This window comes from Capricornis sumatraensis, chromosome 1 (genome assembly GCF_032405125.1).
Source record: "Capricornis sumatraensis isolate serow.1 chromosome 1, serow.2, whole genome shotgun sequence".
Lineage (NCBI taxonomy): Eukaryota > Metazoa > Chordata > Mammalia > Artiodactyla > Bovidae > Capricornis > Capricornis sumatraensis.
In genome coordinates this window covers 151812081-151836768 of record NC_091069.1, presented here as the reverse complement: position 1 = coordinate 151836768, position 24688 = coordinate 151812081, and the positions used below count along the sequence as shown (strand labels likewise).

Genomic DNA, 24688 nt, shown 5'->3' with positions numbered 1-24688 from the left:
TCTAGAACTTCTTGTTGACCACAGTGATATTGAACAAAGTGCATAACCTGTCTTATGAGGTTAATGGATATTGGCCATAATTTGGTCAGATCTGCAAAGAACAAGTATGGGTCTCCTTTCTCTCTGTTCTGAAGCTTAAAAATTAGCTTCTGAAATTAGTCTTCAAGTACATTTTTAAAATCTCTTTGGTTTATTTTATTGTTTCTGGCTAGTTCTTCCTACCGTCATTGAACCTGTCACTCATACAACCAAGGCTCCAGAAACAACATTAGGTAATGATATTCTGTGTTTCACAGCATTTTTTTCCTGCCCATTATCTACTCATTCTATCATCCTCATCCTCATCATCATCACATTATCACTAGCTTCTTAAGACTATCTTGTCATCCTCTGCTGTTCTGCAACTTGATTATCCTTCTCAATAAGAGTATTGAAGACTCTAAAAGAAGTTGCCTATTGTTTTAAAAGATATGCATAGGATTAGGTCAGAGTATTTTTCTACTGTGTAATCTTAATTGAATTTATATCATGTACTACTTTTGTCTAAATGGGGCTCATTTTTAAAGCTGAGCTTCAAATGCAGTCAGGAGTGTCTTATCTTCTCTAGATGAACTAAAACATAACAATGTGTAGTTCTGTGGCTTGGGGGAGTAGTTAAATTTCTTACTGTAAACTACCTATGGTTTGATGATAGTCCTTACCTTTTTTAAAGTTAGAGATTTATAGGACTCTTCACTTCCTGACTTAATTTTATGTGTAAATTTTACCGTAAGACTCTTCGTGATAAAATAATGAACAAAATAGGCAAAAACATTTGGATCTTAAAAATATATGCCTTAAATTTCAAGGAAACATATTTTAGAAACTCTAGAACCTTATTTCCAATACCACCTTCACTGGAATAATAATAATCCAATAATAATCCAATATTTCTTCCTTCAGCTTATAAAACAACACGAGTTCGTCGTCCACGCCCCAGACCTAAAACCACATCAAGCCCTGAAGCACCTCAGACCAAATTGGGTAAATGTATTATTCCATGGTTTGAGGGGTAAACCCTAGCAGTGTGTCCATGTGGGGTCCCAAAGCAGTGCCTTTGATGGAAAGTAACAGACTTCATGTTCTCTAAGAGTTGAGGCATTAAAGTATGGTTAGCAGCTGCTTCTTGGATGAGTTCTTGGTCACTTTTATTTGTAGCAATACTGGCATAGTTACTCATGGGACATCTACAGTTATATACACATGATCTATTATAGTACATAACCATAGGTTTTTTCCCAACTTCCAAGAAATGCAACAAATTCCTTTCACATATTTTTAACATATATTGCCTAAACAGATTTTCTAATGCAAGCTTCCATATTAGAATCAGAAAATCAAACACCTAAGCCAGTCTCATGTTGACTATACTAAGATTCATAGTAGAGTTCAAAGGTTGTACCTACTTTCCGTGATGAATTGCTCCTGGCCTCAGAGACTAGTTGCTTTCTGTGAATTTACAAAAGTTAAAAAAAAAAAGTTGTCATTCGAAACTGTTTTGAAAGAAAAATTAAGACTTTCTATGTGTGTGTTAAACTTTCTTGTGTTCCCCTTGTTGCTTTTGGTTAGTTTCTGCTATAAGCTTTGAACCGGTTATTCATAGCTCTGAAGCTCCAGAAGCAACATTAAGTAATGACTTTTGTGACCTCATTAAAAACCCACCCCATCACTATCATGGCCATTGCTCCTGCTTCCTATGATTGCTGTTGTAATTCTGTTTCATGCTTCATCTAATAAGTAGTCAGGATTCTTAATTCAAGAGCTACCTGTTATTTGCAACAGATGTTCCTGGATCCAGGTCAGGAAATCTATCTGCCATGAAATCCCCTTTAGCATTTCATTATGTGATTCAGTGAAGAGTCTGAAGTCTAAATTGTGCCCCTTCTATTTGGTATGTAGATCTATAAAATGGTGATAATTAAGTACCATGAAATTTCTCTGAACCACTCTCTAAGATTCTTTGTGATATTCTTATTATTCTCTTCCTATTTCAAGGAATGATTTCCCTATTAAATTATTTTTAAAAGGTTGCTTCTTGGAAGAGTCAGTTCTAGTGAATATAATTTACAGGCTTAGCCATCATTAACGAACTTGACTATTCCTTATTCTCCACTACAGTTTAGCATTAATTCTTAATCATTATTAAGTAGGAATCTCTCTGAGGATCTAATTATACATAGTAATATCTATATCCTTAACAAATTTTGTTATTGATCTCTGAAAGACCCTCAGTGATAAGGAACAAATTGGACAGTAAAGTGAAATTTTCAAACTTAGGCAGTAAAGCCAAGAAAATCTAATATTTTAGAAAACATTGGTCCACATTCAATGCTGATGGTTTTTAGACCTACCAATACAATAGCAACTCAACATTTTCTTCCTTTAGTTTCAAAACATGGGGCAGGGGGGAACATCCTTCTTACAAACTTGAAACTTCTCTAAGCTCCACAGTTGAAACCAAGAAAATCTATGGATTTTAGTTCAAGAAGTCCTTCCAGCCCATTGCAGTTGGGTCCCAAGAGTGACAGTGATATGGCTTGCTAACTTGCATTTCCCTCCTCTGTGCTGTCTAAGAGAGAAGGTAGCATTTCTACAGTTGCACATGGGCCAGAATGCTCATGGTTGGAGGAGATCTATATGGGCCAAACGCATAAGAATTGTCTCTGACAAAAGATGCATCTTATTCAATTCTCTTAGCATTCTATTTCATTAATTTCTTTTTAAAATAGCATTGCTTCTTTGTCTTAGGTAAGCAACCATTTCCTTGCCCTCTGTGGTCCCAGCACCATGTTAGTAGTTGAGCAAAGTGGGGTGTGGAACAGAGATAGAGATAAAAAAGTAAGGGCATGTTTTACCTCTTAAAGTACAATATAATTGTGAAGAATTGAGTCTTGAATTTTTCTTAGATGAAAGATAACTTGCTTATACAAAAGCAGCTTGTTTGATTAAAAATATAGAAAGAAAACATTTAAAGGAATCAAGGTTCTATGTGGTCTTACAGGGAATAGTTGAGCTTTGAAATAACTTGGACTTAAATTGGTAGTTTGAATGGTAAGAACAAGAAAATAAAACATTTTGACACATATTGATGGTACCTGAGGGGGTGGTCAAACTGGAACATAGAACAAAATACTCCTGGATGATATTGAATATTTTGTTAATAACACTGTCTTGAAATCAGCTGTAAGAAATTTTTAGAAAGCCCTTGTGGAAATATAGATTCAGATACAATAATCTTTAAGACTCTCACTTTTTCGAATAGGCTCTTGCTTTTTCTAGAAGGATAATTAACATCAGGGATCAGTAAATCAGTGATTTTTTTTTTAATATGAAGTTAGATAGTGAATATTTTAGGCTTTGGAGGCCATTCAGTCTCTATTATAACTTCTCAATTCTGCTGTTGTAGCTTGAAGTCATTGAAGTTTTGTTGAAACACAGCCACACATACAAACTAAGATGATTCAAGGCATATTTGTATATCACTTACATCTTGGCCTTGAGTCATTTCAGTTGGTACATGTGGCTGTGTTTCAACAAAACCTTATTTGAATTTCATACCATTTTTTACATGTCATAGATTATTACTCTTTTAATTTTTTTCAATCATTTAAAAATGTAAAAGTCATTTAGTTCACAGGTCAGGAAGAGGGCTGGACTAAGGGATGCATAATTTGCCAATCTCTTCTGCATACCTATTCGTAACACTGTGATTCTGAAGGTCTTTGTATTGCTACCTTTGTCTAAATTCTGTGACATAAATTATCCATAATTAGTTTGACAACTTAGACCCTCTTCTTTCAGCTCCCACTGAACTGCAAACTTTTATTTTGAAGCCAGTGACATCACCAAGCCTAGAAATGACACAAAGTCAACCTGGTAAATAGATTATTTAATCTGCCTGGATACACCGCTGAGCTTCAGGGAACACACCCCAAGTACTGTATTTCCAAACATTGAAAAATGCAAAAGAATACGCATTTAACAACTCTACATATGGCATATGTTCTTTCCATGATTGCAAATAAATGTAAATTAGTAATACATTATTTTCATATGAATTGTTATTCAACTGTGTAGAAATACTTACCTTCATTTCATTGGGTTTACTCTGTATCAGAGAATAATCACATATCTGATTAAGTAGTCAACAAAACCACTTAGAAGAGCTGATTCTATTCTTTACCTTTATTTTTCACTAAGCTACAAACTTGTGATTCTCTTCAGTAGTAAGCTAAATTTGTGTTCTGCTATGTAAAAAGAATGCTCATTCAGTTGTGACCATTAAGAAAGAAAAAAGTTCTCACTTCACTGAAGATAACAAAATTTCACCTTACACAGTATGAACCTAAACATTATTGCCCTTCAAAATTAAAAACAAATTTTTAAGATTATGCTTAGTAATGCTGTTGCAACCCTCTGACATTTATTTTGAAACACCAGATGTTTATTTTTTCCTAACAGGATTATAATTTCTTTTCATCCCCTTTGTGTATCTCTTAACTAGTTAAATGGCATTTTGATGCTTATGTTGATGGAACAACGTATGGTTGTTAATGATAACCTACAGTACTTATAAAATTATGAATTCAGTTATTAGGGTTTCCTTTAGTGTTAATAGTACTATTGTTATTACAGTAACAGCTCACATTGAGTACTTTAAAGTACAAGGCACGTGTCTAAATACTTTGTGTGAATTTATTCAATGCTTGCAACAAGTCATCCTTGATAAATTGTACCATTTTGTGTTTTTTGCTAGTTTCTGAAGTCCTGGAATCGCTTACATTTAGCACTGAGTCATCAAAGGAAGCTATAGGTAATAATGTTCCCCAATGGGAAGTCAGGTATATGTGCTTTTCCATCACATTGCAGAAGTCATCTTGGGATGTCCTCATGCTTTGTAACATTTCATGGCTTCTCACATCTTGCCTGTGCTCATCCAGTGAATCTTGACAATTAAATTTTATATACAGCACATTGTGCTAGTGCCTGCTTGCAAGCGTCACAATTTCCTTACTTAGTTCCCTCTCACTCTGAATGCAAAATTTCATTTTTTAATATTCTGAGCACTCTTTTCATGCAAATATGCACATCCTATTTTTCATTTTCATTTTTAGGATTCATCCTCATGCTTTCAAAGAACTCACTCTATGTCTTTTTCTCACTGGAATCCTTAAACAAAAATATGTAAGGAAATGAAGTTATCTGCTTTGCTCCAGGTGGAAATTGCTGTAGATCCTGCTAGCTCGTGTGTGCATGTGTGTGTTCCACACCACACACTGCCTTCATTTCTGCCCTCTTAAATTGTAGCCATCTTCATATTCTACCTAAATGTTACTTATTCTCACAAATCTATCTCCTTAGGATAATTAACCTCTGTTTTCAAATTAAACAGTGTTCCATTACAGTGGGTGCTATGGGCTGCCCACCGCTAACCCACCATTCGGTTTCTTCTCTAGCACCAACTGAAATAGATTATGTCTATTCCACCGCCAAAGCACCACTCAGGCCAGAGGAGCCAGAGACAGAAGGTGGTAAAGGTTTTCATGCTTTGATTCTTTTATTCAAAATATTCTAATTAGTATCTATTACTTTTCATAGAATATGAAAGTCCAAGCTGGGGTACTTGTTCTACAGTTCAATGGCTTTGAAGAGCCATAGCTTCTAAAATCCTTGAATTCCTAAAATTAACATGATAATTGACTTTCTGAATACAGGAATAAACTTCAGTTTCTCTGTGGTATCTATATATTGAGACATAATAACACTTGACAGTTAATGACAGTTAAAACATAAATCTTGGAGGTTGAGGATTATAGAATAGGACGTCCCTCTCAGATCACTTTTTTCTTATCCTAACCCGTTGTCCTATCTGTAAAAATGTGATGTAGATCCCCAAGAGAATGAGGTTGATATTCAAGAAAGAAATACTTGACTGCAGCTTACCATCTTACAGTTGTTAAAATTGTTCTCCTTTGTTTTGATGCAGTTGTGGAATCTATTACACATGTGTCTGAACCACCCGAGACCACGCTAGGTAATGATATACCCGGGCAGCTTTCGTCCTCATTGTCACCATCACCAGAAAACCCACGTTCTCCTTCATTGTGAATCCATGTTGCAACATCATTCTTCCTCATCACAGTTAATTTTCTTTCTACATGCTTCTCTTCATAACCATTGTCCAAAAAAGTGTCTTCTCTCATTCAGCTTTGTATCTAGATCTTGGCCTCTTGCTATTTCAGTCACTGAAACTGTCAAATCTAAAGCATCTTTTTCCTAAGGTTGAACATTCTGCCAGTTTGGTTTTATGTTGAATATTTCAGATAATATATTTTTGTACGATGATCCACTTATACCTTCTGCCCTAGCAACACACTTCTCATTAGCAGTCATTTCATCACGTTGATTTACTTGTTTGATTTTTTTCTTTGTTAAACAAAATTCAGTGCTGCTGAATGGCTTATGCTTTAACAGTTTTTATTACTTTGTTTTATGGTTACTCTTGAACATATCTTTCTGGGATTATTGGGGGAGGTAATAATGTGGAGCGATGATTTAAAAATTAAGGATATTGCTTACCTTGAAAGTGTTTTACAACCTGGCATCTCTCAGCAGTTTTTAAACTAAATACATTATTAAGAAGTAGGAGTGGTATTCACTGCAACTTTTTTTCTGTAAAATCTGCTTGTTAGCATCCTTTCTGTACTAAAGGTGCATGAAGCAGTATAGTAACCCTGGGTCCGTTCCTTCAATTACTGTAGAAACATCACCTCTGCCTCCCCAGAGGCCAGCCCAGAGGAGCCTCAGACCACGCTGAGTATCGTTTTGTATTTCATGTAGAAAGTGAATGTTCACAGAACTTAAAAGAACAGGAAGATGATAGTTGGGCACTATGACTAGCTGTTGGAAGCCATGATTGCTGCTCACAGTCTCTGATGGGCGATCCTACCTTTCTGGTGCCCCGTTCCTCTTTCAATCCATAATGCTTAGCCAGTCCCATAGCAGTGTTGTAAATATCATTTAGGATTAACTGAAACACACCTCTCAGCTACTTCTCAAGTCTTTCATATAGGAAATAGCAATATTTCTGGGAAAGAACATTTATATTCTATTTTAAAACATAAATATCCCAATTTTAAATGCTTTATCACCTTACTGCTTTCTTCTGCTCCTTCCTGTGGCAGCTTGGCCATTTCACTGGATACAAATAAGAGAAACTGAAATCACACCAGTTAGTTGGCAAGTCATAAGGGTTTCCTGGGCGGAATTTGAAATGTAGGAAAACACAGCATCAATGCAGATAGCTAAATGTACTTCTTCTTACAAGGAAAAAAGTCTTTCAGTGTCTATAGGCTCTCTCAGAACAGCAGTTTATCATATATAAGTTCAAACTTGAATTTTAATGGCCATGAAACTATTTTATATGGCTCTATTTTATTTCCAAAGGAGATATGGATATTAATTTTATTCATTAATTTATTCATATTATCAATTTTATTCATTGTCCATATAAACTATTTTATATGGCCCTACTTCCAAAGGAGATATGGATATTAATTTTATTCATATAATTATTCATTAATTTTATTCATTGTCAGAATGCCCCATTAAACTTTGCCTATTAAACTCTACAGTTTAATTTTTTTTTGTTTTTTTTAATGTTAATTAGATTTTTATTTTCATTTCATTCTTTAACTTTTCATTGAGATCCCGCTTCATAGTAGGATCCTCACAGACACTCCAGTCTCATCATTTCATTTGTGTCTACAGTTTAATTTTACCAAAATTCCACACTGACTGTATTAATTGGATCTGTGTCTATTATCTCTAACGTTTTCAAGTTTTTTTAATAGCTGTGGTTATTAATATTATTGAAATATTTAATTGCTGATACTACCAGTGATACCAATCTCATTCTGAATTATTTTTTATAGAACTGCTTCATAACACACCTTTACGTACAGATGGTCTCTTATACCCCAAGGCTGCAAATAACCTATCAGTATGAACCTCAGCAAGCAAAGCAATTCAGAGTCACAGTATCACAAGACTAAGAAAACTGTACAAGTATAGAATTGTAGGGTTGGAAGGGTTCTTAAAAATCCTTTACTTTTGATGAAGAACCCGAGGTTGTAGACCAAATGATCAGCAAAGTGAGTTCTTAATCTCTGGCTCCTAAACCAGTATAATCGCCAACATATCTTGTTCCTCTTTCTACAGGCGAGAAGATTCCACTGAAACCATTGCATGCTTTGTATATTTTAATTATCAGGAAGAAGTCTCTACAGACTCAACTTCTTTATCTAATAACTCTTATTTTCAGCAAGCTTATCTTAAGGGTCTGAAACTCCATGACCTTGGAAACCATCTACTTCTTCTTGTTTCTCTTTATCTCAGACACACTTAATCCAACCAAACAGGTGTTTCCACAAGCTGTGACCTTGCGTTATTTTTCTCCAGCAGGATAAACCTTTAATTTTTTAGTGAAAAAATTGACTTTTACACTGAATGTCCTAGAACTCTTTTGAGAATTGCCCAGCAAAAGGATAACTTCCTTCAATAATGTATCCTTTCAATTTCTGTTCAATTTTTCCTCCCCAATATGACAAATAAAAACTATGTTTTGCTTAACAAGATTAATTTTTTTCCATAACTCTTTTATTAAGACATATTCACCTTCTAGGTATATTTGGAATGTAACATGCTTTTTATTTAGAAGAAATTGTGTCTCTGTACTTAAAATATTATACTGGGATACTCTGATAATGCAATGTGAACTTATAATAAGGATGAATTATTTTATTATGAAATTTATTTTTAGCCTATTTAATAGGTATTTGAAGAAGATAATCCTAAAATTTCAACAGTTTCATTTGCCAGCTGAGTATCTTAGATATTAGTTAATGTGCCTTCTTATTTTGTTTTCTATTATAATAAGAAAATTATCTTCTTATATTCTATTGCTCTTCGCCAGCTTTAACTATGTTGATTGCTGTATATTTACGTCTTCAGTCACTCAGCAAACGTCTTTGAGCTCCTAGAAGTTTAGGTACTGTTATTCTTGAGAAGCTCAAGAGCTCCGAACCTGTATCCTTTCTTTTAGCTTCCAAGCAGATACCACGAACTCCTCCCAAACCAAAAACATCTCCACATCCAAGAATCCCACAAACACAATCAGGTAAATGTTTATTTTATATTCTGGCCTGAAACGTTTGATGTTTGCAGAGTTACTCCGTTGAATTATAGCAAGTTAGGTTTTTAACCCTTATAAAACAACTCTTCCTTTGAAACCTAATAAATACTTATATTTAAACTTTATCAAAAAGTATAGTATTAAAGTGGCTTATTCCAAAAAGCTTCCCTACTCTTATGTTATTTGAGAAGGGGATAGAGAAATATGGGATTTCTTTAAAAAATAACCTGCCTACTCCTTTTGCTTCTCCTAATTTGAGAAACCCTTCCATGATCCTTGAATGTGCTTCACCTACCAGTCCCCTAATTATTTTTTGGCCTTTCAGTCAATTTTATTTAACATTAGGTCATGAAGATTTTTAATATGTATCTTCTCCTATAAAATGTTTACATAATATTGCTTTGGTTGTTTTGCTATGAGTTTTGGAAAGGAGCTAAACAAGAGTCATTATAAACTATTTTTTAATAGTATGGAGGTTCTTACTTGAATGATTAACCCTGACTTCTCAACCAAGATCTTGTTCATTTCCTCTGACTGCCTTGGCAGACCTCCATTTCAGGCTACCATAAACCTGACATACCTCAAAGAAATCTCATACTTCCCTCCTTTTGGTTTCTCATTTATATCAGTTGCAGATTCTCAGCATTTTGCATCAATTTTTATTCTTGTCCTCATCCAGCCTCTGGACTCCATCAGTTTTTCCAGACATTTCCAGCATTGACGCCTACTCTAAGCATATACCCAGTCATGCCTAATCTGCTGTCATTAGTCCTCCTGTCACTCTTCCCTCTAAATTTAAAATTGTATCACCCCTTGATCCTGAAGTGGCTGATTAGCTAGTTCATTTCATCAGTTAGTCACTCAACAAATACTTATTGCATGCTGACTTCATGCCAGGTGATGTGCTACACCCTGGGAATGTGAAACAAAATTTTGGCCTTCTGTGGTCAAGGTAGTTACAGTCTAGCCAATCACCTATATTTAAATTTGTTTATACATGGCCCATTTCCAAAAAGCATATGAAGTGCACCTACCCAGTGTACTGGAAAGGAACCCTAACTATCACCAGTGATCTGGGGAAAGGAAAATGTTAGCAGCATCAAAGTTACGCTTGATCCAGGTAATAGCTCTGAATTACCACCACAGAATCTTTAATCACATCTCAGTATCCCTACTGAAAGAAAAAAAAAGAACTGTTAGATTTGGAAATGATCTTGAATACCTGAGAGCTATTAACGTTTTCTACTATATTTTTGAGAGAAATTTTGCCCATTATTTTTTCTTTAAAGGAAAACTCCTTAAAAGAAAGTCCTGGTACCACATCTAGCTAATGATTTTCAATCTGCTCTAATGTATTTTAAAATGTGTTTTTAATTACTAAAACTTTGCTAAAAAATAATATGGGTGTGATATGTAAGTATATGAAGGTATCAAGGCAACAATCATCTGAAAGAATAAGGAATTTAAAAATAACAGGAAATAAATTTGAAATGTTAATATACAAGAAATGCTGGGGAAAATAATTGGAATTAGTGAATAAGTAAAAATAAATAGAATAAGAATTTTAAAAGCAAGCATATTAAATTTGGGGATAGGAAACTAAAATCTAATTTTAAGAAATCAACAGTTAAAACCATGAAAGGAACTCTCAACCTTTTATGTGAATATAAAGAATAGAATAAATGTAGCAGGAAAAGGAGAAATGGAAAGAAATAAGAAAGCATAAAACAATGAATGTTGGAAAGTAAGTGGACAGATGAAAAATAAGATGTGTTGGAAGTTAAAACATTGAGGCTATAAAGCCCTGGTTAGCAACATTATAAAAAGTAAAGGAGATAAGAACTAAGAAGGAAGGCATTCATAATTTTATCTTTTTGAGCTGTACTCTATACTTACAAAAATCGACATAGTAAATCAGGACCTTACTCTAGTTTCCGATTATGACACTCTAAGTTTCAACCTTGTTTGATTTTGATTTAGACGTTTAGCTAACCTTTCTTGACAAGATAAGCAGCTTCAGAATGGACAGATGCATACACTCAGTGGTTCCACTCAGACTCTGAAACCCTGGAGGGGCTGCAGACTGTAACAAGAGAGCATCCTGATTCCGTCCCAGCCGAGCAAACTCCAGTCCATCAGCATCTCCCCTGGAAAGTAGCTGCCACCCAAATACTTCCAACTTTGTCAGGGTGGCCTAATATAAGGGGACGATTTGGAAAATTGTTCATTCTACGTATTCCTCTTAAAAGTGGGTGAAATTAGGATCTCTCTTACCCAGAAGAATATGAGCTTTGCTTAATAGATCCCAGCAATACCCTAGGTTTTTATAGTCTTTCAAGGATGTTTCGTATGTATATATGTGTATCACTCAATAGTTCAAAGACAAATGTTTAAACTCTCATAGTACTTCCCCCCTTACACCCGGCTAGTTGTTGAAAAAGGTCATTTACATGGGAGAATGTTCTGTTCGTATGTGCAACACCAAATGCAAATTGTTATTTTTAGGGTATAAGGCCATCATCCAACATAGCATGTACAACCTAAACAGCAAAGCAGTTGTTTATATACCACTATTTTCAGAATGAAATTCTATAATTGGGCATGCTGCCTTATTTATACTTAAATTATGTTGATAAATTAGATAGAAAAATTTAAATTTACTATATTTGGCCTTTGAAGACATATTGGGATCAAAAATTTGGAAGAAATCATCAAGAATATTTTATCATTAAATATAGGTTTGATTTTAGATTCCTATGTTCATTAGTAACAGTGAACAATCCTGTTATTAATAATTGTATGTCTAGAAATCTTATAACCATCAAAATTGCTCCTAATTTTTGAGGGGGCAAACAATGTGAAAAGCAAAATATACTCAGATCTTTCAATGTAAAATTTGTAAAGTTTCTCCAAAAGTGGAAAGAAATGTTTATAGGAGTATAGCTTTCACATCATTTTGACATCCACACTGAATTCTCACAGTCATGGTTTGAGTTAGGACAGGTTTATTATGTCTACCTAAAAAATGAGGAGCAAGTTAAAAATGTGACCTGCAGAGCTGGGATATAGGAAACCCAAGAGTTGGGACCTAGCGATCATGTCTGGACCTTGGGGTTCAGTTCAAGTCTTGGCTCTGGTGCCTAACGACCATGTGACTCCAGGCAATAGTCTCCAACCTTGCTTCAAAGTGAAGCTGATCATTCCTTCCTCTCAGCATTATGGTGAGAATCAAAGGGCATGATCTTTATGAAAGCATTTTTGAAGCTGTAAAATGAACTATGTAAATAAAGTAGGCCTTTCTTCCCCCGCTGCCCCCAGGACTAAAACAAAACAAAACAAAACAAAAATCTATTACATTAGCACCTTGTTACTACAAAGGAACAGCTGTGGAAAGATGGTTTGAGTTTGTAAACGTGTCATTTAAAGGTTTATTTAGAGCCTAAGAATTGCCAGAGGCACAGAACATGAGCCCAAACATTCCCTTCCGTTGCCCATTCCCTTTCTGCTGTAGCTGATCTGACTTTAAGTTGCTTTCATACATGCTTTCGGGGGTCCCACTTTGACTTTACTGAACTCATTCTTCACAGGAAGGCATGAGGATGGGTTTAAGAAGTCAGGCAAACATCCAGAGAAGAGTACTCTTAGATTAATTTAATTGCTATCTCTTCTGAAAGGTTTCCAAAATTTCTTCATCCTACCTTTATCCTTAGTCAAATTTTGCTGTTTCTCAGATTTCATTTTTCTTAAAAGTATTTGAAATTCTAACTGATTTACTTTTAGAGCTTCAGGTTTATTTTTCCATATAACTCCTGTTTCAATACTTTTTTAAAAGCAATAATCAGGTTTATGCTTTGTCAGACCTTATGTGCTAAGCATGACTGGGAGAGGCTGAAACCAAATAACTCACGGTCCAAGCTCTCTCTTTCAGCTCCTAAGGTATTCCAGCGTGTTACTCTGAAGCCAAAGACATCACCAAGTCCAGAAGTGTCCTATACGTCACCTGGTAAATACTTTATTTCATGTTTAAGTCAAATGCATTCTACTGTCACATTCTACTGCAATGAAACATGAGGAAGGATGAACATATTTCATTTATGTTCAGATACTATTCTGTGTCATGCATGATATAATCATTTCAAAGTGTTCATAAGAGTTACATGTGTGCTCCATTATTTATGTAAACATTGATATAATCCAAAGGCAGAGAATTATGCCAAGGGTAGAAGACGTCTCTTTTTTTCTGACTTATAAAAAATTACCTAGAATTAAGGGTAGAATGCTTTTTTCTTTTCTGACTTCTAAAATATAACCCACTAATGTTAACTAAGCGATGCTCACGTTTCACCAAAATAAGATAAAGAATTGGTATTTTCCCACAAAAATGATAAACTGTTTTGCAAATGGAGGAAATGATGTTTAGCCATTTTCTTGGCTTCAGAAATTTTACACTATTCAGCATTGAGGATTTTTTTCCCTTTATTTGAGGTTTTTTGTTGTCTGTTTTTAATTCTACTTTCCCAGTTCATGGAGCAGTTGCTTAGGAAATTTGTTTCACACACACACTAAATGATTTTTTTTCAGTTCAGTTCAGTCGCTCAGTCATGTCCGACTCTTTGTGACCCCATGAATGGCAGCACGCCAGGCCTCCCTGTCCATCACCAACTCCCGGAGTTCACTCAGACTCACATCCATAGAGTCAGTGATGCCATCCAGCCATCTCATCCTCTGTCGTCCCCTTCTCCTCCTGCCCCCAATCCCTCCCAGCATCAAAGTCTTTTCCAATGAGTCAACTCTTCGCACGAGGTGGCCAAAGTACTGGAGTTTCAGCTTTAGCATCATTCCTTCCAAAGAAATCCCAGGGCTGATCTCCTTCAGAATGGACTGGTTGGATCTCCTTGCAGTCCAAGGGACTCTCAAGAGTCTTCTCCAACACCACAGTTCAAAAGCATCAATTCTTTGGCGCTCAGCCTTCTTCACAGTCCAACTCTCATATCCATACATGACCACAGGAAAAATCATAGCATAGCTACAGATCTATTTATTGCCTATCATTTGAAAAGGTTTTTGCCTGTTTAGGGGGGTGGATTATGTTGCATCTGTGGGAGAAGTTAAGGTGGGGACTGCAAGGACCCAGACATTTCTCCAGATCCTCAAGTGATCATAGGAGCCTCTGTTAGCTTCACTAAGTAGTTCATTGTTAGTTCACTAATAAGCCAAGCCAAATTTTTAGCCAGATATCTGAGAAATACTACAGGTTTTCCCCCCTTTTTTAAAGAGAAAAGTTCAATTATTATAAATTCTTAGGTGGTCCTAGAAGATTATAGAACATTCCTAGAACCAAAGCTTTTCTGAGCTGTAGCTTAGACGGATGGCATTTTGGAAACAAGTGAATTCACTTGCTATCATGGTTTCCTAGTTATGTAAGTGGAGAATGTTCCTGCTGCTGTGGAATGATTAGGTGGTTGCAGGTATTGATAGTCCACAAAGAGCCTTTTTGCCCTGAAGTCCAGAATGTAAATTTGTACCGCTAAAAGCAAAAGTCATATTATAAACACCAATAAGAAAAAAAGCTTATCTTCCCACTGGCAAAAGGTCAACTTCTTGTTTTCAACTGTGGAACAAATATGTTAACGGAGATGGAGTCATCAGAGATAATGACAGTATATGTGAGTGATTTTATTACTTTTCCTCTTCATTAGAAAAAGTAATAAATCTCATTAAAGTAATATATCTAATAGTTAAACTTTTCTTCTTTTTAAATATCTAATATTTACCTTACTTTCATCAATACCTTATTTTTCACACTCTAACTCCTAAGTTTGAGCCTTGGAACAGCAGCACAAATGCTCCCCATGGAGCCTTCATTAGGCTTATTTTATTGACGCTCCAGTTCCAAGTGTCTCTAAACCTGAGTGTGAACTGTGTGTCTAAAGCTGGTGTTGGTCCTGCCGTTGTGTCCATCAGGGGTTCCCCTGTCACTCCATGGGTGTGATGCTACAGGAAGAAACATAAGGCAATCGTTACTGCTTTCCCGTCTTCTCCCAAGTGTTTAAACAGACTGGATTCAAACAGTTTGGGGGCTGAACCTAGTTTCAGGTTTGCTTCCTAAGGAGCCCATGACTTTGTTTATTGGCTCCTCAGAAAACAGGGTAAGTTACATGTAAACATAATGTGTGCTGGTATATCCTAGAGAGACAGATGCTCTGTAAAGATGTAAAATGTACTGACATCGGGACGTAGTTATGTTTTAACATGATGTTTGTCTCAATTCTAAGTGATGTCAGAAGTGACAAAATTGAATTTTTAGTCAGTCTCAGATTCTCTGTACAGCTCTTCTATTCCATAGATGCCTAAGCATAACACAGCTTTCATCCAGTTAGACTTTAGAGAATATCCAGTCACTCAGTCAAATTAACTACGGTATTTAATCAGGAATCTAGACACACTGAGCCTACACAGCATGTCCAGAGCCAGAACAGTACTGGCTTTTCTTTTGATCTGCCTTGGAGAAACGCTTTCAAATTCAGGGCAGAGGACTCACTCTGATGCCCGATTCAGCGGAGCTGTGCCTTCTTTATAGATTTTGTTTCCGTACCAAAGGCTGTCTTGGCTATGTGGAAACTTCTGTCACCACAGAAATATTTGGATAGACTTCAGTCATTGGAAGCAAGCCAGGGGGAAAAAAAAAATCTAGATTTCAGCAAGCTATCCAACCCTGCAAATGCTCTAAACTGCTCTTTGGTAGATTCTGATTTGCAGCATTGTTGTAGTTAGGAAAGAAGGGATGAATGCTGAAATGTCTTTTGGAGATGGAATTGCTAGAATGCGGACAATGACTGAATGGTGTCATGGAGAGGAAGAGGACACAGTGATTTCCAGCTTAGGCAGGTGGTGGTGGTTTAGTTGCTAAGTCGTGTCTGACTCTTGGCAACCCCATGGAATGTAGACTGCCAGGCTTCTCTGTCCATGGGGATTCTCCTGGCAAGATTACTGGAGTGGGTTGCCATTTCCTTCTCCAGAGGATCTTCCCCACCTAGGAATCAAACCTGGGTCTCCGGCATCGCAGGTGGGTTCTTAACCAACTGAGCTACCAGGGAAGCTGGCTTATGCAGGTGGTAGATGACAATATCATTAACTAAAGCAGGGAACACAGAGGGAGGAATAGGTGCTAGGTTTGGAGGGCCAGTTGGACTGGTGGTTGAAATGAATTTTTGGCTTTCTAAACAGAAGTCAGTATTTAGGATGTAGATTTGGGAGCCATGTGTCTATGTGTCTACTATGTATAGAAGGTTCTTAAATGTTGAGGGAATGATATCATCCAGGAGAAGGTACAGACTGAGAAAATAAGAGATCAGACATCAAAGCCTTTGAGGACATGGTTACATTTAAATAGTGGATAGAGGAAGGAGGAGCCAGCAGAAGATTTGTCAAATGATCAGAGAGTACCAGGAAAAAGGAACTCAGGAGGCCAGGCAGGGAAGGAGGGCCATGAGTAACAGTGAGGAGGAGGAGGCCAGAAAAGCCACTGGCTTTGACAGGGCAGGTCTAGAAGCCTGCGCCTGAAACCTGTGGGCCAGTGCTTCAGAAGTCAGAAAGGGATTGTTTGAAGGGGAAGCCATGTCAAGGAACTGGTTGCTAATTTTAGGATGTTGGAACTCTTGAGTTGTTTTATGGGTGGAAAGCGAAGAATTCATAGATAAATGAAAGTATGGATTAATAGAGAAAAATATAAGATAATAGAAATGATAGAAAGTGAAAGGTCCCAGAGGGGACACAAGGGAAGCCGACACAAGAGCACAAGTGAAGCTCTGAAAGTGGTCTCTGCGAGGAAGACCTGCTGCCTCTCAGACTGTGCCTCCAGGTCCAAGGTTGGAATAAAGGCAGTAGCACTCTGGACATGAAGGAGGTGTGTGGCCTATGTGTATTACTTATCTGTGACAATATCTTTGTAGGCTGTTGCAAGGGTAAAACTCACTGAAGATTTCTTAGTGCACCATCTCCATCAGAGAGCAACACCTTCATTCTCCCGTCTATTCTGGCAGAACCCTCTTGCATGTTCATTCACATTTGTCCAGAGCAACACCTTCATTCTCCCGTCTATTCTGGCAGAACCCTCTTGCATGTTCATTCACATTTGTCCATATTAGAAACTTCCATTCACAGTTGTCTTCTGGTAGTTAAATTTTTCTTTGAAGAGATGCCCTTTATTTAAAAAGGTAGTTAATATATATATAACTGGTAAGTTAATTTGTTTGTTAATATAAATGATAAATTGGCTAATACAAATGGGTCTAAAATATAATAATGGTAAATATTTTAATAAGGAAATCAAAACTGCCTTCTCAGTTAAATTGTCATGATTTACACTCATACGTTTCCCCCAGCATGGAAGATGTAGGCTTTTAGAATCATGCTCTTATTCAATTTAATACACGACAGAATGCCACATAGGGGAAAAGAAAAAAAAAAGTTGCATTTCTTGGAGCTGCCATTGACCAAGTAAGAGAATGATTCACATCCCTTTCCTGTGAATATTTCTAGTTCTTTCCTTTCCACTGATTTCACCTGCTTTAGAACGTCTGGTATGGCAGTTGTTAAATCATCACTTCATGGTTAAAACGTGCCAGTGGCAGCAGCAGGAATCCACATTATGCTTGTCTGAGTTCCTCAGGAAACTAAGGCAGGCAGCAGGTAATGTGTTTACAATATGGTGGATTTATTGGTAGCACATTTCTTCTCAGCTTTTCCCTTCCTTAATCCCACCTCCTCTCTGTGCAGTCTAGCCCTGGAAGCAATTAGGATGTTTATAAACTACAGGCTGCTTTGTATGGCCATGACCTTCGCAGAGCCACATCAAAGTGCCTTCTCCCTCACCCTACAGATAAACAGTTAGTTTGATTTACGGCTGGAAGTCCTTCATGTTTTACTGCTTGCATCTTTAAAAAGACTACATAGCAGTGGTGAAATGCCCACCATTATGATGGGTTTTCTCTAGCTTTGTCCACCACTAATCTTTTTTGAAGTTAACCTTTTTAAAACAAACAAAAATCCACATTTCAAGTTCTCCCGGTCGTTATCTTTTAGCTCATAGAAGTTCTAATAGAGTTACATTTCTTTCCAACGGACCAGATTCCACAACTGTGATTTCACTGGTACTTACTCAGTGGCCTAGACTAAGAACAGATGTGACGTCCACATTAAATGAAATCTCCAAAAGCCATAAAAGAAAATGAATGTCCATTTTATATGATCTTTTTTCTGCACAAATGGTAAAATTGTGCTTGTCCACTTTGTGGTGCAAAAGTATTTTCTTCATCTTTCTCAGAGGGAGAATTCTAGCCTGAATCCTATTGTTTTTCCCCTCCAGCACCATGTAAGACGCAAGAAAGTTACACTGCGTACCTAAGGCTATTTATGAATTTAGTGTGGTAGGAAAACTTTTCAGTGAGTGAGTAGGGTTGACAAGGACTTCCTTGTAGGGAAACTGAGTCAAAGAAATATATTATATTGCTCCTGAAAGGAGATTTGCCATAGAAATTTGGTATCAACAATAGGCAAGTCAACCTGATATTTTCCCCAATGAGAGATAAGGCATCAATTCCCAGCCTAACATTTTTCCAAAGTAGAACTGGACACAGGTATTAAAAATATACCACAGATCAGAATTGACTATGAGTAGGCCTGTAGTTTAACATACATTTGTCTCCCTTGTCTTCATGCCAGGAGGCCCTAATACTTATGATACTAGAAGCCACATCACTAAGAATGACAAAAATGGCAACCTTTATCCAACATTTGCTACTTAACAAGCACGCTCATCAACTTTACCTGTGGTGTCTTCTCAAGAGTGGCTGATTCCTTTTGCTCTATTTTTCTCCCTACTATGCCCTTTAGAATAAAGTTTTGTTCTCTTTTTAGATCCTCAAGAGTTTTGCTTCTCTTGCCATTTCTCCCTATTTTCAGCCCATTTCTTTAAAATAATGTTTCCTATTTCTGTTGGTGGAATTTTAGCAGGAATATCACAAGGCGGCTAAACACTTCAGACAAAAGCTGACTTCTTATTTTGAAGATAACTTAGGGAGATAACCTTCTTATGTTTAATTACATTAGTTTCTTCTTCCTTTTTTTCCCCCTCAGTGGAATCTTCAAAATGAACCATGACCAACTTTGTTTTACTGCCACTAGAACCTTCCCTAATACACTGACATTTTTCCATTTTGGAAAGACAGTCCTTTTCTTGCCTTAGTGTTTTAGCCATTGTGAAAATATCTTTACTTCATTCATGCTTCCCAGAGTTTTATGTCTGCGGGTTGAGTTTCGCTCCAGGTATGGCATTTAGAATACACAGTGTTTCATAATCTTTTTCTTTCAGTTCCAAGAGATGTGCTCCTTCCCCATAAGCCAGACCCCGAAGTCTCTCAGAGCGAACCTGGTAAATGAACTTTTATTCTCCCAGTTAGGAAGTGTATTTTTCAAAAAAATATTCTTGAGGCAAATGTATTTTTGTAATGAGGGTGATATGCAGAAGAAGCTCAGAGAAAATTTCAGATAGAAAATGTGTATTTCTTTAGAGGAAGATTTAATCATGCAATCTGCTTGACATATTTCCCCTCATGAGAGAATAGGGTATAATTAGTGTATTTTCCCTGAAAGTGTTTTTATTGAATAGGAAATCATGCTAAAGCTATAAGATATAATTATTAACTGAGTCAATCATTTTCACCTTTTTTCAGGATGTAAATATAGCTACATCCAAATGTGGATGTAGTTTTAAATTAAAAATATGGGTGCCTACCCAAATTTTCCTCATAGTGACAGTGAATGAAAACTTTAAAGTTTTAGCTAAACTAAGTTCCCTGGGTGTCACCTGATATATAGAATTTTCTTATATTTATTCTGATTCTCTATGAGAATGTTTAAATGTTCAGATGGGTGCATTGTAGAGACACAGAAACTAGTTTACTCCACCAGGTAATAATTCTCATAAATATATTTTTTGGTTTGCTTTTGACCTAGTTCTGCAACCTGTTACCTTTAGAATCCATCTGCCAGAGACAACTCTAGGTAATGGTTTTTCCATTTGACCCACTCTAATTTTTTTCCTGGCTGCCATCAAGATTGCAGGTCTTTCTCAAACAATCACACTGAAACATCCTCCCTTCTCAGTCCTCTTCATTGTTTCATTCTCATTCTCATTATTTTTACCCTTTTCAGAATAGAAAGGCAGTGGTTTCACTGTTTTAAAGGTTTGCTCTGAAGACCAATTTAAGAACGCTCATTACCACCTTCATCCTCACCTACCTCATTTATCTGTGTTCAAAATGACCCCACCTTACTCATGCCCATATAATTAACATTTCTGCTGGCTTAATGGTTCTCAGTTGTGGCCTTAACACACTAGCATGCTGTGGAAGGCTCTGGCAAGTAATTATTATATATCTCAAAATACTAAAATTTGCCACTGGTTTATTTTTAAAAATAGATTTGAATGGACTCCAGATGGTTGCTACAGAGATGATATCCTCTCCTCTGGGTGATCCTGTGTGCTCTCTTGGAGGGGAGAGATGCAGCTGACGGACCTAGAACCATGTCTAAACCATACCCATCTTAACCAGGCATGGTCATGGAGTGTGTCAAGAACTGAATGTTGTTTATTATCTATCCAGGTGGGGGAAAAAAACAGTTGAGAACCATTATCTGATATTCCACAGGTTCCATGCACACTTAACTTTCTTTTCCATGACCCACTTAATGTTTGCCTTTTTGTATTTCAAGTAACAGAATCTCATGTAATATTATTTTGGCTGGTTGCTGGCTTTTGAATCTAAAGATTGACAGCCTTGGTACTTACTTGTCTTTTCAGCTCCTTTAGAGACACGAGGCAGCCCTTTGATTCCTATGATTTCACCAAGTACTAGTCAAGAGGAACTACAAACCACTCTTGGTAAATTTTGCTTTGATATTCAGCCCAATGAGGACTTAACATTTTAGGAATTGCCCTTAAAGTAGCCATACATACGGTGTGTTCATGGTATTCCAAACAATAGAGGATCTCTTTTTATCATTGTAAAAGATATCCATTTAACTTGATTCTTTTACATTAACTGTGTATTTGTCCTTCTAATATTTATGCTGACTTCCAATACAAGATGAGAATGTTTTAAAACATCTTAACAAAATTTCAGGAAAAACAATCTTCCCGATATATGTATAATTATGGCTGGTTTGCATTGTTGTATGGCAGAAACCAACACAGCCTTGTAAAGCAATTTCCCTCCAATTAAAGAATAAAAAAAAAAAAAAACTTCCCAGTGTATATCAGTGCTATACTTTCTTGTTGCCTTTTCCATATTTGAAACTGCATTTGGGAAGAAAAATTTTATTTTTGAAATCTGAATATCTTATAGTGTTAAGTGCAATTCTAAGCAGTGGGAATCCCAAAATGCAACTGCTTTAAAGGTAAGTACTTACCTTGGAGAGATCACCATCTAATACAAAGACAGGATTTAGCAATAACTGCTTCCTCTGTGCTATCCAGTGTTCTACACATATTTTTAAATTTAAGACACATTACAAGTTTGTGGTGTAGATTCTATTGTCCCATTTTACAGATTAGAAAATTGAGGCATAGAAAGATTTTTAAAAATCTGGCCAAACTGTAGAGCTAACATCAGAGCCAAACTGGAAGCCACATTCTCAGTTGTCAGAGCTCCTGGAATTCACTCTCATATTATACATTACAATGAGATCGTAGAGAAATGAATGACACATTGAACAAGCAAACTACTTGGGGGTATCAGGGAAGGCTTCACAGAAGAAGTGGCATGTATGCTAGGTCTTCCAGTTGGAATGAAAGTTAAAGGTATGAAGGGCTCTTCAGGTTAAAGAGAGATGGGGAAGAGGCACATACAGAGAATGGTAGCCAGACTCATCTGATGAACATGTGGGTGGCCTGGAGACACACAGGTGGATGGATGACTCAGGAAGACTGGTTGGAATGAGCCGGCCATGCTTTTGAGGAGTTCAGCATCAATGTCTTCACTGTGTGGGAAACCCTCGTTTGCCTGCGACTTGGCTGAATGTGAACAGGAAAGCAAGAATTCCCGGCTTGTGTCTGTTCGTTCCTCTGCCCTGTCCACACCACATCCCACGTGGCTATGTTTAAATCAGTGGCTTTTCTTTCCTCCCTTCATCCCTTTTCAGGTAAACCCAGTCTTTGTGTGTGAAATAAAGTCACTGATCCCATTTTAAAAGGAATCCTTTTTGAAGGAAAATACTTCAAACTGAATGAGCGAATATATCCTAATTGCCAAATATTTATCTATTATAGCTTAGGCCCTCAAAGTCAGCATTACCCATGAGAGGAAGTCAAAAGTACTTATCAAGAACCACTGCTGAATATGTTAATTATCTAAGTTCCACTTCTGAGTTTTTTGCTTCTTTTTTTTTTCACTATATCTTAGTTTATTGGGCCAACTATCACAATCATCTATGAGCAGAATCTAGATTATAAAACAGGCAGAAAATAAGATGACAGCATATTTATTTTCACCACATATTTCCTTGGATCCAGTATGTGGCAAGGTGAACAGTAGAATTTGCTCTGTCAGTATGATGTTGTAATTATTTCAAGATAATATAGGAGTGTTTATTTTGTTAGGAGTAATGTGTCTGTATGTCAATAAACTTTGATTTTCATGTGAGATAAATAGAATATTTATTCTTATGTGGTGTCAATGCACACTATTTTCTATGATCTATTTTTTCCAGTTCCCCTAAATAACTTGTGAAGCTCGTGAAATAGAAGGAAACATGAAGGCAATGATACATAAAACACGAGGCATATCCAAGAGTATAGCCATGTCCAATATCATTAACCAGTGATCCTGAACTAAAAGCTTTTGGAGATCCTATAATAATCATTAATATAAAAGTTTAAGGAGACAGTAAATATGATAAATCAGAGTTATTAAAATGTACCAGTAGCTTTAAAATAAGATGATCACTAGGCATATTTATAAATACAATTTACCCTTTTATCATTGCATGGGGAAAAAAAGAGTGTGGGGTTTTTTATTGTTGTTATTTTTCTTAACTTGTTCATTAATGATATTTATTTAAAGCCATTCATCTTACTGTGTTTTCCCCAGCAGAAACAGACCAGTCTACCCAAGAACTCTACACAACGAAGATTCCACGAATGACTGAATTGGCAAAGACGACTCAGGGTAAAGCTATTTTCCTACCTCTGGATAGTAGCTTTTCCTTCTTTGTTTAAGCAGGAAGAAACTTTTCCTTTAAGAAACAGAATTTTCATCACAGTGAGTTAGTTTAAATTTGTTTCACTTCATAGGTACAGGACATGAGCCAAGTAGTAATAGTTATATGATTACCAGTTGAATGTAGGAAAGACAGTCTCTTTAGTTAGAGCTTTGCTTTTGAAGGCTAGTGTTCTTTGCAGTTGATGTTAATGACTAAGAATGTAAGCTCCTATTTTTTTTTCTTGCTTTGCCTTCTTTCGCCTCATTTTCCAGATCTGATAAACAACAATCTGCGTTACCTTCCTCCTTCTCCTCCTGCGTTCTTTACCTCTTTTCCTCTTTGTCCTATCTCCAAAACTTGATGAACTCATTGATATTGCAGCCTGAGAAAGGAAACTAGGAAAAACACCAATCCAGTATACTAACACATATATATGGAATTTAGAAATATGGCAATGATGACCCTGTATGCAAGACAGGAAAAAAGACACAGCTGTGTATAATGGACTTTTGGACTCAGAGAGAGAGGGAGAGGGTGGGATGATTTTGGAGAATGGCATTCTATCATGTATACTATCATGTAAGAATTGAATCACCAGTCCATGTCTGACGCAGGATACAGCTTGCTTGGGGTTGGTGCATGGGGATGACCCACTGAGATGTTATGGGGAGGGGAGGGGAGGGGGGGTTCATGTTTGGGAACACATGTAAGAATTAAAGATTTTAAAATTTAAAAAAAATAATTAAAAAATTAAAAAAAAAAAGAAAATCATTTTTAATGATGAATTAATATTAAAACATCCAGGAAGGTTTGCTCTGGGGTTTCCTTATATTATTTCTTCTTTCTGCTTTTTGGGAAGTCAACTCACTTACACAAAGCTTTTTCTCACATCTTCATGCTCTCAGACATCTTTCCTTTTTATATACTTCTTTCTTACTTAGGAGTTGCAGATTCCAGTATTTTCACGTTTTTTTTTTCTTTTCCTTTTTTTTCCCTTAATAACCTTCATTTGCCCATTTCTACCTCTAGCATGTGGAAGGAAGCCCCCCCAAAATGAGAGCAAATAAATTTTAAAGAGCTGCAGGACAAATTTAGTTTACTCAATTGTCAGTTATACTGGAGGGAGGGATTGGTAGAAGAAATATAGCAAAAAGAGGAAATGATAATAAAAGAAATGTACCTTTAAGGGATATA

The 24688-nt window shown here is 36.4% G+C and overlaps 1 protein-coding gene across 1 annotated transcript in view; it reads left to right on the top strand.

The window, feature by feature from the left end:
* Positions 1 to 24688, top strand: part of ABI3BP (ABI family member 3 binding protein) — a 281220-nt gene that overhangs the window by 189062 nt on the left and 67470 nt on the right. The window contains 15 exon segments of the mRNA XM_068984735.1: positions 213 to 272; positions 943 to 1023; positions 1609 to 1668; positions 3841 to 3915; positions 4796 to 4852; positions 5496 to 5567; positions 6026 to 6073; positions 6801 to 6821; positions 6824 to 6856; positions 9143 to 9217; positions 13161 to 13235; positions 19605 to 19664; positions 20249 to 20296; positions 21096 to 21176; positions 23383 to 23460. Coding sequence (XP_068840836.1) covers positions 213 to 272; positions 943 to 1023; positions 1609 to 1668; positions 3841 to 3915; positions 4796 to 4852; positions 5496 to 5567; positions 6026 to 6073; positions 6801 to 6821; positions 6824 to 6856; positions 9143 to 9217; positions 13161 to 13235; positions 19605 to 19664; positions 20249 to 20296; positions 21096 to 21176; positions 23383 to 23460 — 924 coding nt within the window.